At 42.1% G+C, this 14766-nt stretch overlaps 1 protein-coding gene across 1 annotated transcript; it reads left to right on the top strand.

The window, feature by feature from the left end:
* The first annotated feature begins 1880 nt into the window (after positions 1–1880).
* Positions 1881–5218, top strand: LOC104430674 (F-box protein PP2-B10). Its single transcript, XM_010043407.3, has 3 exons — positions 1881–2482; positions 4103–4221; positions 4360–5218. The coding sequence occupies exons 1-3, from the start codon at positions 2204–2206 to the stop codon at positions 4907–4909; spliced, it is 948 nt and encodes a 315-aa protein (XP_010041709.2). The 5' UTR covers positions 1881–2203; the 3' UTR covers positions 4910–5218.
* Positions 5219–14766: the final 9548 nt, after the last annotated feature.

The following is a 14766-nucleotide window of genomic DNA, read 5'->3' as shown; positions in this document are numbered from 1 at the left end:
AGGGGCCTAGTGCCGTTTTCTGAGACCAAAATAAGGGAAAAAACCCGGTTTTCTTCGTGAGGGTGGGGTTTGCTCGAATCTGAGACAACCATTCTTAATCCATTTATGGAGCCGATAGCGTAAACTTTCCAAAGGATTAAGGGGAGAAATTGTTCTCTTCGGATCTCAATAAGCGTTTCATGTATGCTAATAAAATGGAAAGAAGCGCCTCCATTCGCATCCAGATTAGTCAGGGCCAAAGGCTCCGGATACCGGGTGGTCACTGACCGAAAAAAAATGGAAAGGAGTCGTACTTCAGCAAAGGATGCATAAACACGCAAGCACATAACAAAACGATAATGACATGAAAACCTTGATCCGCAGCAATGCCGGACAGCTCTTCAGGTTTGCCATATCGTTGAAAATGCAGCACACTGCTGCTGTCAACAGTCGAACTCCGCAAATTTATCGCCGCGTTTACCGCTGGATGAGTGGCTTCTGGACTTGATGGAACTCTTGTAGTCTTCGAATCAGCCACGGCAACTTTGCACTTGATGTTTTTTCAACAGGTTGGTTCTTTGCATACAAAAGCTGGCAACTACGCGCATGCCAAACCTCTGCAATGGCCCTCAAACTCAATGCCAGTCCTTCCTAACCTTTCAGTCTACCTCCCTGTACAGCTCACGGCGCACCATCGCTTCGCTGCTCAGGTCACATGCGTTGGACATAGCCATCATCAACAACATCAAATCAGCCCCCAAGAAAAACGTTCCGATAACTTGGTCATAGTTCCACTTCCCTGCTAGTGCACTGGAAGGATTTACTTGGCACGAGGCCGCTTAATCTTAGGTTTTTGTTCAGAGATGCGAATTGCAGATCTTCAAGGCAAGTTGGAATGGCTGTGTAAAAGCGGGGGCGCGTTTTGGATATGCCCATGGCATTTTTAGTAATCAAATCAACATTTTTATCATCTGTAGAAAAATTGTTAATGAGCACTTTGAGGGTACTCGTAAAAAGACCCGTTCAAGGAAAGATAGCAGTTTGCAATACTCTCCCTTTCTCCTTTTATGTGTAATTTTCATTGAAAAAACAAAAATTATTTTGGTATCAAGTATATTTAATCATTACCCTGGACACTCAGCTAACAAAGACCTAAATATTCCATTTTCAGGACTTATATTGAATTTGAATATGTCTTTTGCAACCCAAAAGAATTCATGAGAGGGTTTATTTCATTTTTGGATATGCATCAAATAGGTTCAAGAGATGAGAAAATTAATAATATATATATTCGATAATCAACTCGCACAGTATAGGGTTCATGATCAATGATTAATCCAGTCCCTTTAAAATCATGCTTACCCATCTTGTCTCTTTTGGGTAACATGTGATTCAAAATATCTCATTATCAAACATATTTAACCACTTTTACCAAAAAAAAAGAAAAAAACATATTTAATCAGTGCTTTGGATATTCGATCACAAGACCTAATCAATAACAAGGCCCCGATCAATAACAAGGCCCAAAACAAATTCCATTCGTTTTTGATGCCCGTTGAAGCGATGGAGTCATTACCACCCTACCATTTACTTGTCTCATAAGAAATGATTTGCTGCGCTCAAAATGCAATCTTTGGTCAACCTTCATTTTAAGAGGGCATCCATCTAAAATACAATATATTTATCGCTTTCTTTAAATATTTTCCTCATTTCCTTTGTCATTTCCACTCTCTCTCTCTGGATGTCCTTTTCTGCCGGTTGCTGATTCAGCAGAGACCCTCCATGCCCCAAACCTTTGGCACGAAGATTCCTCTGTCTTTTTTATTTTTTGGTCACTGCCATTAAGATTTCAGTATCCATTGATTTGACAACACCTCCTCTCTCAATCACTCTCTGTACATCATCATCATCATCTCCTCGAAAGGCGTTGCCTTTACACCGTTTTGGCTACACCCATCACCGGAGTCGTAATTTCTCTCCCTACTTCTCTGTTTCCTGTATAAACTCGACAAATTACGCTGTGAATCGCCGCCGCCTCGTCGAAAGGCGTCGCCTTTACACCGTTTTGGCCACACCCATTATCGGCGTCCCTGGTAGTTCTCTCTCTGCTTCTCCGTCTCTGTGTAGATTCGACGAATTACGCGGCGAATCGCCGTCGCCCCGTCGAAAGGCGTCCCCTTTAAGCGGTTTCGGACGCTCCCATTTTCTTGGAATTTCTTTTTCAATGGCGGCGGCCGAAGCGGCGAAGGGTCGAGACGGTCCCGACTTCTCGGAGCTGCCCGAAGGGTGTATCGCCCGCGTCGTCTCCTTCACGAGCCCCACCGACGCGTGCCGGCTCGCGCCCGTCTCGTCCTTCTTCAAGTCGGCGTGCGATTCCGACGGTGTGTGGGCATCGTTCTTGCCGCCGGAATGCCGCCAGATGGTGCCCCGGAGAGTCTCGTCGCTGAAGGAGCTCTATTTCAGCCTCTGCGACGACCCGGTTCTCGTCGACGATGGCAAAATGGTAAGTCTTGCACCCTCAAACCGCCTCTTCCTATTCTTTTTGCATTATAATTTTTGCTGCGGACCGAGGGGGTGATGCGCGATAGCTTTTCTTCATGTTAGACTTAATAGAATATTGAAATGTGATGCATGTGATGTGCTGTCGCCTGCACGTTTCGACACATTGCGAATTCGGCTGGCCAATAAAAAAATAAAATTGTTCTTTCATTGCCGAGTAGTCGGCTCTGAAGGCGGTGTCGTCAGCACATGCTTCTTGGCCTCTTCCCGCCTGAACCGAGTGAATGCATTTCTTCAAGGAGAAGCCATTGTCATGTGATAATCACGCTGTGGCTTCCACTGGACATTATATTCTTTTGCACACGGCCGCCAGCCGCACGTGGAAGGTTGATTGATTGGAAATATGAACCAACTCAATGGTTTAAGTCTGTGAGATAAATAATGATAAATGAAGGGTGAAAAGGATCTTTCATTTGAAAAATGACAAGATCCAAATGGCTTGGAGCAAAGAATGGATAAATATATTGAATCACTTGAAATTTACAATGCTAAGAATGCATCATGAAGATGGCTTTTATCATTACTTTTTTTCTTTGTTATGTTGGAAATGGTACCATTTTTGATGACCACTAGAAGAAGAGAAGATAAACTCCAATCTAATGGAATGCATCTTTAGAATGGGTGAATCTGTCAAACTATGGCTTTAAGACTGTCTGTTACCAAATTATTTTTTGGTCTAACCAAAAACTTTTTTTCTTTTCAGTTAATTGCTCAAAATCCTCCCAAACTTTGTTAGCATTGCTAATTAGCCCCTAAACTTTACATTGGCACCGTTGAATGGTGGCCGTGTAACTTTGAAAAGTTACATTTTACACCCGAGTTTTGATTTTTTCTTTTTAGTGGTTAGTTTTCCGTCTACATAACTGGTAAGTATTATCAGAAAACGGATAACGCAATTCTTTTGACCAAAATAGTCCCTGCTGAATTTTCTTGTCTTCATCAATCATGTATCTTTTCTATTTTGTTAACTTTATCAACCATATAATAGTGCCTCGGCTCGGTTGAGTAATGTAGTTCACTCAGCTCGAGCAGCGGACTTGTTCTATTTTAGTGGAAAGACATTTCTCTTTGGGAAAAAACATAATCTTTCTATATTTGTTCGTTAGAGTAAGACGTGTATTTTCTTGTAACAGTTAACGCCTATAGAGATAGAATAACCAGCTATTGCAACAAAAAAATCAAAGTTTATAGGGGAATGTGTAACTTTACAAGTTTTTTAGGGGTCATTATGCAATGGTTCTAAAGTTGAGGTGGTTTTAAACAATCACTCCTTTCATTTTCTTTTGGTTGCTTTTGTGTGGCGTGAAATGTGGCGTGAAATGTGGCGTGAAACGTGTTATCCTACTTCAATCTTGGCGATAAAGTCAATAAACAACTTTTGCTAAAAAAACCAAGACAAGCACTCTCACTATTTTATTGGAAAGGGACAGCACATATGGTGGAATAAGTGCTAAGATGTATTGCTTTTGCGTATATTATATCTGCTGAAACAGTGAATTTCATTTACTCAAAACGACTTTGGTTCAGTTTCTTGTTGCTCATGTGAATCCAACATGCTTTGCAGAGCTTTTCGCTGGAGAGGCACAGTGGGAAGAAATGTATCATGCTATCTGCAAGGGCCCTGTCTATAACATGGGGTGATACTCCAAGGTACTGGTCTTGGAATCCCATGACCGACTCCAGGTAAAAACATTATTTCCTCCACTCTCTCACCTTCATGAAGATAGTGGGCGTACCATTAATTTGTTCGTCTCAAAATAAACTCCCTTTTGTTTCTCCGTCAAAGTGATGATCGAATGGAATGTCTTTGTCAATTAACAGGTTCTCAGAAGTTGCTGAACTCATCAATGTATGTTGGCTCGAGATCAGAGGTAGAATTAGTTCTCGCATGTTGTCGCCTGGAACCCGTTATGCAGCGTACTTGGTATTTAAATCCACTCCGACATTTTATGGATTTGACTTCCAGTCTGTTGAGGTTGGAGTTGGATTTGTGGATGATGAAGCGGGTAAGCGTGAGCGCTCAGTTTATTTATCTGGAGAGAACAACACGCGGGGACGGCAGACCATGCCAAGATTGACCGTGCCAAGATTTAGGCGCATTGGTTTCCGTTTTCTACCGATGCCTTTTGAATTGGTTGACGACAATCGTGATGGGGGCCCGCGGCCGGCACCTGCATCTGCCGAGGGGAATGAGAACCATCCTAAAGAGAGACGAGATGGGTGGTCAGAGATAGAGCTAGGTGAGTTCTTGACGAAGGATGGAGAAGACGGGGAGGTTGAAATGAGTGTCATGGAGACGAAGGGCGGCAACTGGAAGGCCGGGCTGGTCGTGGAGGGGATCGAAATAAGGCCCAAGGAAGGGAAAGAATAGCGCCTTTATGCAGGGCATGTGTCAGTTTGTTCTGTCTCTTGATTAAGAGCCTTTTCTCTCTGCTTCGCTGTTGTTATTATAATGTTCTTTTTATCAATTTGTAGTAGCTTTCTACCAAATCAGAAAGCATCAATCTTAGCGGGAAAAGCATATGTCGTGGAGCGAATGGTTTGTGATCTGGTTAATGAACGCCCAATGCCTTTTGCATATGATGGAACTTAGATGTAGACTTCCTCGGACTCACCTGGTCACTCAAGCACTGTTCCTGTAAAACATCTGCAAAATGATACCTTATCTTACTACTCCAACCTCCTCTGTTGGTATCGACGGGAATATATGTGACTCCATTGACAATATATGAATGCAATCTCTGTGGTGCGCTGGTGCCTACGCGTCTCTTCCGGGATAAAAGAAAGAAAAGCAGAGTCAAATCTGTGCCTTTTAGAATATATTGTCAAATAGAATATATATTTCACAATACATTTTTCACATCATTTTGGAATTCATTGCATAAACTAATAACATTTTGAAATGTCTTTCTCATTAAACGCTTCCCAAATTATGAAAGAACCCATTCCATAACTTAGTTCCCATCGTAATATATACATTTAAACTTTCATGACACATTCCATAACGTATTTCTCAAATCATTCTAAAAAAGAAGAAGAAGAGAGTAATAAATGATTGATCCAAATTTATGTATTAGATATGCTATAAACATTACCTGTGCCTTTTAGCCAATTCACAATGTGTACATAATATACCTCATACTTTTCATTTTCAAAATATGAGTTTACAAATTCAGGAAAGAGATAACACCACTAATTTAGAAATATCCAAATCTAATAACGCGTAATTAAATGAGCTGTTGATCTCACAATCCTATCAATTGAACGACAATCGACGTGAAAACCAAGTATAAATACTATGACAACTATGAATCAGCTAAACAACACTTAAACGTTAACAAAACGACTTCTATGTGCTGATAAATCACTTACTCAAAATGATTACTTAAACCTAAACACGATGCAAAACTCAGTCTTGAAAGCCTAAAATTTTGTTCTGACTAAACCGTTGCACCAAAACAACTCTCATCAAGACTCACGGTCCACAATATGAAAAATCATCATTCCCATGAACTCCCAAAGCTCCACAATTAAAAAATCGGATTGCACAGCTCAAATTTCCCAAAACTTACTTTACCAAATTTTTTTTTTCCCAAAACTTAGAATTTAAGCCTTAAATCCGAAAACTACTTTGATCGGATGAATGGGGAGTGTAAGCGCTTATCGGACGTTGCGATATGTAATTGAATTAGCTCAGCTCGGTGGCTGTGACTTGTTCACGCAAAGCTTTTTCTTCTTCTTTATTTCCCTTTCTCCTCTTTTTCCTTCTTTTCTCGAAAGCTCTCAGTCTCTCTCTCTTAAGCTGAGCATGCACTTCCCCTTTTTCTTTCTTTTAGTTGACTTTTGGAACTTTTTTTTTTCTTTAATGTGGGTCCCGCCACCTTTTTTTTCGACCTGGTCAAGATCTCAAATGTTACGCAAACACTGTGATTCGTTCCTTTTAAAACATCTGCAAAACGATTCCTCATCTTCCCACTGCATGACTTCATGGAACATGTATGGATGTGATTCGCGTGGGTGTTGATGCCTGCACATCTCTTTCAGGATTAAAGAAATGATAAGTGTTGTAGAAATTCTAAAACTTGTCACGAAAATACAATTGAATTCTAAAACTTGTCAAATTGTTTTAATCGAGTCCTAAAGTTAACACCGTTAGCCCTTTTAACGGAAAATGCTGACGTGGCCTTTTAAATAATTTTTCTTTTTTCAGATGGCTTTTTTAATTATTTTTTATTCAATTTTTTTTAAAAAATAGATTTAAAAACTAAAAAGAAAAGAAAATTTATTTTTTAAAATTGTAAAAAAAAAAGAAAAGAAGATAAAACAGCTCCTCCCTTGCCGCCGCCGCGTTGTCGTCGCCGCCATCGTTGCCACCGCCGTTGCCGCCAATCGCTTGAGGGGCCGGTGACCCGCCAAGCTCGGGTGAGGGGTAATGCCTCGTCGGCCCCGAGAGGGCCGGCGACACCTCGCCTAGGTTGGGCGTCGGCCGCCGGCCCCTCGTGAGGGGTAGCGTGCCCAGATCGGGGCACACCCTCGCCCAAGCTTGGCGAGGGTCGCCGGCCCTCGCCCGGGGCCGGCGAGGCCTCACCTTGGCCGGGTGAGGGCTGGCCACCCGCGCCAAAGGCGAGCGACGACTCCCCGCCCCTCCGGCGAGGCTGCCATTTTTTTTTTTTTTTTTTGAATTGTTTTCTTTTTTAAATAAATTTTCACTTTTATTTTTTTTTTAAAATCTAATTTAAATAAAAAAAAAATTTAAAAAGCCACATAAAAAATAAAAATTAATTTTAATGCGACGTCAGCATTTTTCATTTAAAAAGTCAATGGCGTTAACTTTAGGACTCGATTGAACAATTTGACAAGTTTTAAGACTCAATTACATTTTTTCTAAGTTTTAGGACTCAATTGCATTTTCGTGACAAGTTTTAAGACTTTTGTAACACTTATCTCATAAAAGAAAGACTTAGAAAGAGTCAAAGCAAATGACTGGGCTAAAATAATTTCCCGTTGACTTAGCTGAATGAAAGCACGTTTGCCCGCCCATAAAAACTGTAGAAGCCTTCTTAGTCATGCTCATCCATGAAAACTCTGCCTACTTCTCCTCGTTAAGTTCCCAGTTTTCTTCCAAGTTTAAACCGTTTTGGCTACACTCATCATCGGAGTTCTAAAACTCTCTCCGTCTCTCTACAAACGCAAGGACTTATGCTCTAAATCACCATCGTCTCATCGAGAGGCGTCGACTTCAACCTGTTTTATTGACATCCGTTTCTTGGTGTTCTTCCAATGGCGGTGGCCAAAGCAAAAAAGAGTCGATACGGTCCTGGCTTTTCAGCGTTGCCCGAAGGGTGCATCGCAAGCGTGGTCTCCTTCACGAGCCCTCCTGACGCGTGCAGGCTTGCATCCGTCTCGTCGATCTTCAAGTTGGCGTGTGATTCCGACGTGGTCTGGGCCTCATTCTTGCCACCGGACTGCTGCTCGATGGTCCACCGGAGCGCTCCATCGCTGAAGGAGCTCTTCTTCAGCCTCTGCGACGACCCGGTCCTCGTTGGGGATGGCAAAATGGTAAGTCTCCCCACCGTCTTTCCACCTCAAGCCGCCTCTTCCTATTCTTTTTGTATTACCATTCTATTTTCGAATTGAGGGGGTGATATGCTGTAACTATTCTTCATGTTAGACGTAATAGAATATTGAGATGCGATTCATGTGATGTGCCGTCGCCTGCATGTTTCGAAGCACTGCGATTTGGCTGGCAAAAAAATCGTTCTTTCTTTGTCGAGTAGTCGAATTGAAAGGCGGTGTCATCGGTACATGCTTCTTGGCCTCTTCCCGCCTGAACCCAGCGAGTGCATCTTGTTTCTTCAAGGAGAAGCCATTGTCATGTAATAATCATGCTGCGGCTTCCTCAGGACATTTTTATTTTTGCACACAGCCACAATCTGAATGCGAAAGGTTGATTGAATTGTATGAACCAACTCTTGGTTCGCGTCCACAATATAAAGAATGATAAGTGAAGGGTGAAGAAGAAAGAATGGTTATTTCATCACCTGGGATCGACAAGATTCTAATGGGTTGGGGGCAAGGAATTGATAGATATATTGACCGACTCAATATACTGTTGATATGGTACTTTGATGACCACTAATGTAGTGCATCTTTAGAGGTGATCTGTGTCTGGCTTTAAGATTGTCTGCTACCTTTTGATCGATTCGGAGTTCGGAGAGAGTCTGCTTTTCATTTCCGGTTAATCGCTCTAAATCCTTCCGAACTTTGTTAGCATTTCTCATTAGCCCCTGAACTTTTAAACTGGCACCGTTGAATAGTGGCCATGTCACTATGAAAAGTTAGAGATTACACCCGAATCTTGATTTTTCTTTTGCCGTGGTTAGTTTTCCACCTGCAAAGCCGGTAAGTGTTACCTATAAATGGATTAACTCAATTCTTTTGACCAAAATAGCCTTTGCTGAATTTTCTTGACTTCATCAATTATGTATCTTCTCTATTTTATTGACTTTATTAACCATGTGATAGAGATCTTTTGGTATAAAACAAATAATAATAAGGAAGTGTATTTTCATGTGACATTTAATGCCTATATAGATAGAATAACTAGCGACTGCAACAAAACATCAATGTTTATGGGGAAATTTGTAACTTTACAAACTTTTCAAGGGTCATCATGCAATGGTTCTGAAGTTGAGGTGGTCTTGAAAAATCATCCCTTTTATTTTCTTGGAAAAATCCCAAATAGGGACTCAAAGTGCATACTTTTTCTCAAAAGAGGATCTGAAATAGAGTCCGTCTCAAATAAGAATCCAAAATGGTTATTTAGTCTCAAAGAAGGACCTTACTTGTCGGCCGGTGAACAGATGCATCTCCAATGCATATTCCGATGACCTGATTAGGGGTATCTTTGTCCAAAAATATTCTTTTTTTATTTTCGGTTTGTTCTGTTTTTTTTTTTTTTGGTCTATGGTTGCATTGTTCATCATCTTCTTCGTCCCCTCTTCGTTTTCTTCTTACCCAGATCAAGAAGATTGGACTTGGGAAGGGTCGGTAAGGGTTGGACGCCCATTGCTAGTAGTGGGTGAGGACCGCCGAGCCCTCGCCGATCGTAGGCAAGGGCTTGTAGGCCGACTCTTGCCAAATCTGGCAAGGGTGCCTCGGCCGCGGTCGGTGAGGGCCGTCGAGCCCTCGGCTATGGGTGAGGGCTTGCAGGCCCTCGCTGGTCCTTATCAGTGGCTGGTGAGGTGGGTGAGCCCTTGTCGGCTATTTTTGCTTTTTTTTTTTTGTATTTTTCTATGATTTTGGAAATACAAGTGTTAGGTTACTTGTATATTATCATATAAACATTATATTCATGTCATCACTCCCCTCTTATCTTAGGCCCAGCGTACCAATCCTGAGATGATGCTTCTTAACTAAATTAACTTCTACTTCATTCATGACCATGTCGTTAGGCACTTTTTTTTTTTTTTGGTTGACTTTACTCTATGAGCCTACTCATCACATTGAAAGTGAAATTGTAATTTCTTTTGAAAATGATGATATTGAATCCTTATTCTCTACTGATGAAGAACCATCAGAACAAACTCTTTGTGCTATTCCTTCTTACCAAATGTCCAGTGAAACTGAATTCAACTCAGATTCTGAAGATATCTTTCATATATCCCTCACATCTTCTAAACAAACTCTTGACATATTTTCAAGTCAAACTCAGTGTCCCCATTTCCCTATAAAGATCATCACCTCAAAGTTTGCCACTATATGGGATGCCCACGTAGTGGTTGCGGGTCGCAGTAGAGGCTAGGCCAATTGGACTCATGCTCCTTTGAGAATGCCGTCAACGTACTGACGAAGTCGCGCTTCAAGGTGGGGAGGTGATGCCTGGCATTAATGTCAGTAGATAGCCAAACTGTGAGTAGGTTATGACCTTGCGTGGCAGTGAATAATCAATTGGAATGCATGTTGAGTGTTATTGATGGATGAAAGAGATAGCAAATGGGTACATTAGTAGATTTGTGCCTTCTTCGTCGGCAAAAATGCGGCGCCGAACCCGCAAGTAAGTTGGAAGCTTTTCAATTGCAGCCCATTTCAGAGCCTCCTCATCATCCTCATTCCTGCTAGACCTTGAGAAGATCTCCTTCCCACTATTCCTCCATATGTCAGAGCTGCTCGAACGTGCACTGCCCAGCCTTGCACTGCTTATTCTAAATGCATCATCACCGCTGCTTCCATCCAAGTCGTCAGAGTAACGACTAGAGCTTCGGCGATGAGTCATGGCTTCGGGAGAAGACGACGCTTCTTCTTTCTTGCTTCACGGGGGCCCGGCATTTCCCTCGAACTCCTCCAAATTGCGAGCAGTTGTGTAGGGGTTCAGGCATGGCCGAGAAGGATAGTGCCCATTCCAATTTCCAGTTGAGATCAGAGGCTTACAAAGGGACGTGGATGCCCGACCAGCATCGCCTGCCTTCCGAGTTCCCTCCCAAGTATTCTGTCTACCTGAAGTGAACACAGAACCAGTCTCCGATGGAGATCAGAGCAGATCCGAGCACACCAACATCTCCCTCCTCCCCCTCAACAACACCAACCCCCCCAAAAAAGGCGCTCCGTGGCACCTGCCGCTTGCGGGCGAGGCCACCCTCGCCAGATCTGGCAAGGGTTACCCTCTCCCAAGGCTAATGAGGGGCGACCTCCCTCGCCTCCACCCGCCACTCCATTGACAACCTCGTCTTATGCTAGGACTACGACTAGGACGCCCATGTCGCCTTCTTCGTCCCTTCCTCCCACCACCGCTCCCAGATCTCTAGCTTCTCCGGCTACCCCTTTTGCCCTCGAGCACCTCCTTGTAGGGCCTCAATTTGGACAGCTCCCCTCCCCCACGGCCAGCGAGGGCTCGATGGCCCTCGCTCGCTGCTGGTGATGGGTGTCAAGCTCTCGCCGGCCTTTCTGAAAGTCCAATGTTCTTGATTTGGGCAAGAAGATGAATAGGGAGAGTGGAAATTGTTATCCAATCTTCACTTTCCCGTTGTTTCATTTCGACTCCTTTGCTGTTCTAAGTGACGATGTCCGAGAACCTATTCCTTAGTCTCTTCCAAAATCTTGAGAAGATATCCAACTCCATCCAGACCCATCTCTCTACTTTAATCGCTCGTCCCGCTAACTCGTCGTAGACTAATAACAATGCTCTCTTCTCCATCTCGAGCTCGCCCAAACTGAGCGCGCCGAGCACAAATTTCTAGGATTTTCGACCATAAGAGGTGCTCAAGAAGGTGGGCACTTCGTTTTCCTTCCCCTTTGCTTTGTGTCATTATCGTCTTGAGTGAACAGTTCAGGGTTCTGCATGTTTTGGATATAATGGTGTGTATGCTCGGTCGGTGTTCGTTGGTATTCCTAAGTGAAGGCAGCAAATAGGTGCCTTTCAAAATGCATAATTGCAACGTGTTGTTTCATGGGGGAAATCAAAGGAACCATGCCTTGAAGAAGACGATGAACAGGACAACCAAAAATGAAAAAAAAAAAAAGTTGGATGAAAATACCCTAATCAAGCCACTGAAATATGCATTCGAGATGTAACTATTCACCAGCCGACGACTGAGGTCCTTTTTGAGACTAAATGACCACTTTGGGTTATTATTTAAGACAGATTTCACTTTAGGTCATCTTTTGAGAAAATGAGAGCATTATAAGTCCTTATTTGAGATTTTCTCTATTTTCTTTTGATCAAATATCTTGGTTATTGCTTTTATTTAACGTTAAACACGTTTTCCTACTTCAAATTTTGGCGGAAAAGTCACATAAACAACTTTTGCATAAAAAAGCCAAGACAAACGCTCTCACTATTTTATTGGAAAGGGGACAGCACAAATGGTGGAATAAGTGCTAAGCTTTATTGTTTTGTGCATACCATATTTGCTAAAACAGTGAATTGTTTTCTCTAGACGACGTCAGTCCCGCTTCTTGTTACTTATTTGAATCCAACATGCTTTGTAGAGCTATTTTCTAGACAGGCATAGTGGGAAGAAATGTATTATGCTATCTGCAAGGGCCCTATCTATAACATGGGGTGATACTCCGATTCACTGGTCATGGACTTGCTTGCCCAACTCCAGGTAATACATTATTTCATCCACTCTCAATTTCATGAAGAAAATGTAAGTAGCATTCATTTGTTCGTCCTTAAATAAATCCTCTATTGTTTCACCTTCAAGGTGATGATCTTATGGAATGTCCTTGTGAATGAACAGGTTTGCAGAAGTGGCTGAGCTCATCGATGTATGCTGGCTCGAAATTAGAGGCATGATTAGTTCTGGCATGCTGTCGCCCGAAACCCATTATGCAGCATACTTGGTATTCAAAATTACTCCAATATCTTATGGATTTGAATTCCATCTTGTTAAGGTGGAAGCTAGATTTGCTGGCGATGAAGCGGGCAAGCATGATCACTCAGTTTACTTATCTAGAAAGAACAACACGCGAGGATGGCAGTCCAGGTGGAGATTCAGGCATGCTGGCAGGTCACTGATGCTTGCACCTGCTGAGGGGAATGAGATCTATCCTAAAGAGAGACAAGATGGGTGGTCAGAGACAGAGTTAGGTGAGTTCTTGACGAAGGAAGGACAAGATGGGGAGGTTGAAATGAGCGTCATGGAGAGGGGTTACCGGAAGGCCGGGCTGGTTGTGGAAGGGATCGAAATTAGGCCCAAGGATGGGAAATAAAAGCGCCTTTATGCAGGGGATGTGTAAGTTTGTATGTACTATCCCTTGATTAAGAGCTTTTTCTCTCTGTTTTGCTGTTGTTCTTTCCATGTTCCTTTATCAAATTTTAGTAGCTTTCCACCTAATTAGAAAGCGTGCTTGTGATCAATATCGACTTTTATCAATTTTTAGTAGCTTTCTACCAATTCATGAAGCGTATGTTTTTGATCTGGTAATGCCTTCTGCGGAAATGATGGAACTTAGATGTACACTTCAACAAAGTCAACACAGACACTCAAACACTTTGATTGGTTTCTTTTATAACATATGCAAATTATTCCTCATCTTCCCACTTCAACCATCTCTTTTGGTAGGCCAGGAAATGACCTCAATGCATGCCTGACTGGAAGAAGTTCCCTTTCAGGCTTGTTCTCGCGATAGGTAGTCATCAAATCTATCTTCTAATTCTGTCCAGCAACACTTCCTGTCTGATTGGAAGAGGCAGTTAGAAAAACAATGCATCCAATACTAAAGAAAAAACTCGAGCGAGAAATTATTCCAATTGCTTACATGCGTTTTGCAATTTGCACACCACTCTTAGGACTGTTGCACTATCTTTACACTCATGTACACCAAGCCTTTTTGCTCTCCGCATCTGATCTGTTTGGCACCTTCTTGTCTAGCTCCAATCCTCTATTTGATGCACTTGATCTCTCTGATTCTTCCTAGCTTATAGATTGAAATACTACACGTGAATCTCATTTGCTGTCTATTCGTGCTGTGACTTCATGCACTTCTTCAATTGCAACATGACATTTATTAATTAAGTCCATGGTTTATTCTCTCCTAAGCTATGTTTTTTGATTGAATGCTGTCACGACTAGCGATGTTGCATTGATGTGACAGTACAGCTTTAGGATTGGCAAAGTGACAAAGCAGGCAGCAAATTTTATATACGGATGGCTTCTTGTGAATTTTCTCCCAGAGAAAAGTAATGTAGAAGAGAGTTATTATCTACTTCAAAAAATACATAGGTTGACTTGGAAGAGTATGTAGCATTCTCAAATACTCCATATTTAGGAATTGTGAAATTGGATTGGTCATGTCAGGCAAATTATTTGGAGAATTTTAACTAGACGAAACTAGAACGTGTTAACTCACAGTTTCCTTATAGACTTATTGTTCACTTTAGGTGCCTGCATTAGTAGTGGGTTCATGTCTTTCGCTTTTCAGCTATTGCCTATACAGGTATCTAAGGAGGTGAAGAGACAGAATTGTCAAGGAGAAACGTTCAAGCAAAATAGTGGTTTGCTGTTGCAACAGAATTTCTCACTTTATGGAAGAGACAGAAGAGAAACAATATTTTCCGAAGAAGATCTGCAAAGCACGAAAAATAACTATAGCCAGACCAGTTTCTTGGTCAAGGAGGGTTCAGCACATTTTACAAAGGGATGCTACCAGATGGTACCATAGTTGCTATGAAGAAGTCAAAGACCATCAGCAGTGGCCAAACTGAGCATTTTATTAATGAATTGG

The sequence above is a fragment of the Eucalyptus grandis genome, chromosome 8 (assembly GCF_016545825.1).
Source record: "Eucalyptus grandis isolate ANBG69807.140 chromosome 8, ASM1654582v1, whole genome shotgun sequence".
Classification (NCBI taxonomy): domain Eukaryota; kingdom Viridiplantae; phylum Streptophyta; class Magnoliopsida; order Myrtales; family Myrtaceae; genus Eucalyptus; species Eucalyptus grandis.
Note: the sequence above shows the minus strand (reverse complement) of the source record. Positions and strands in the feature narration are given on the sequence as shown.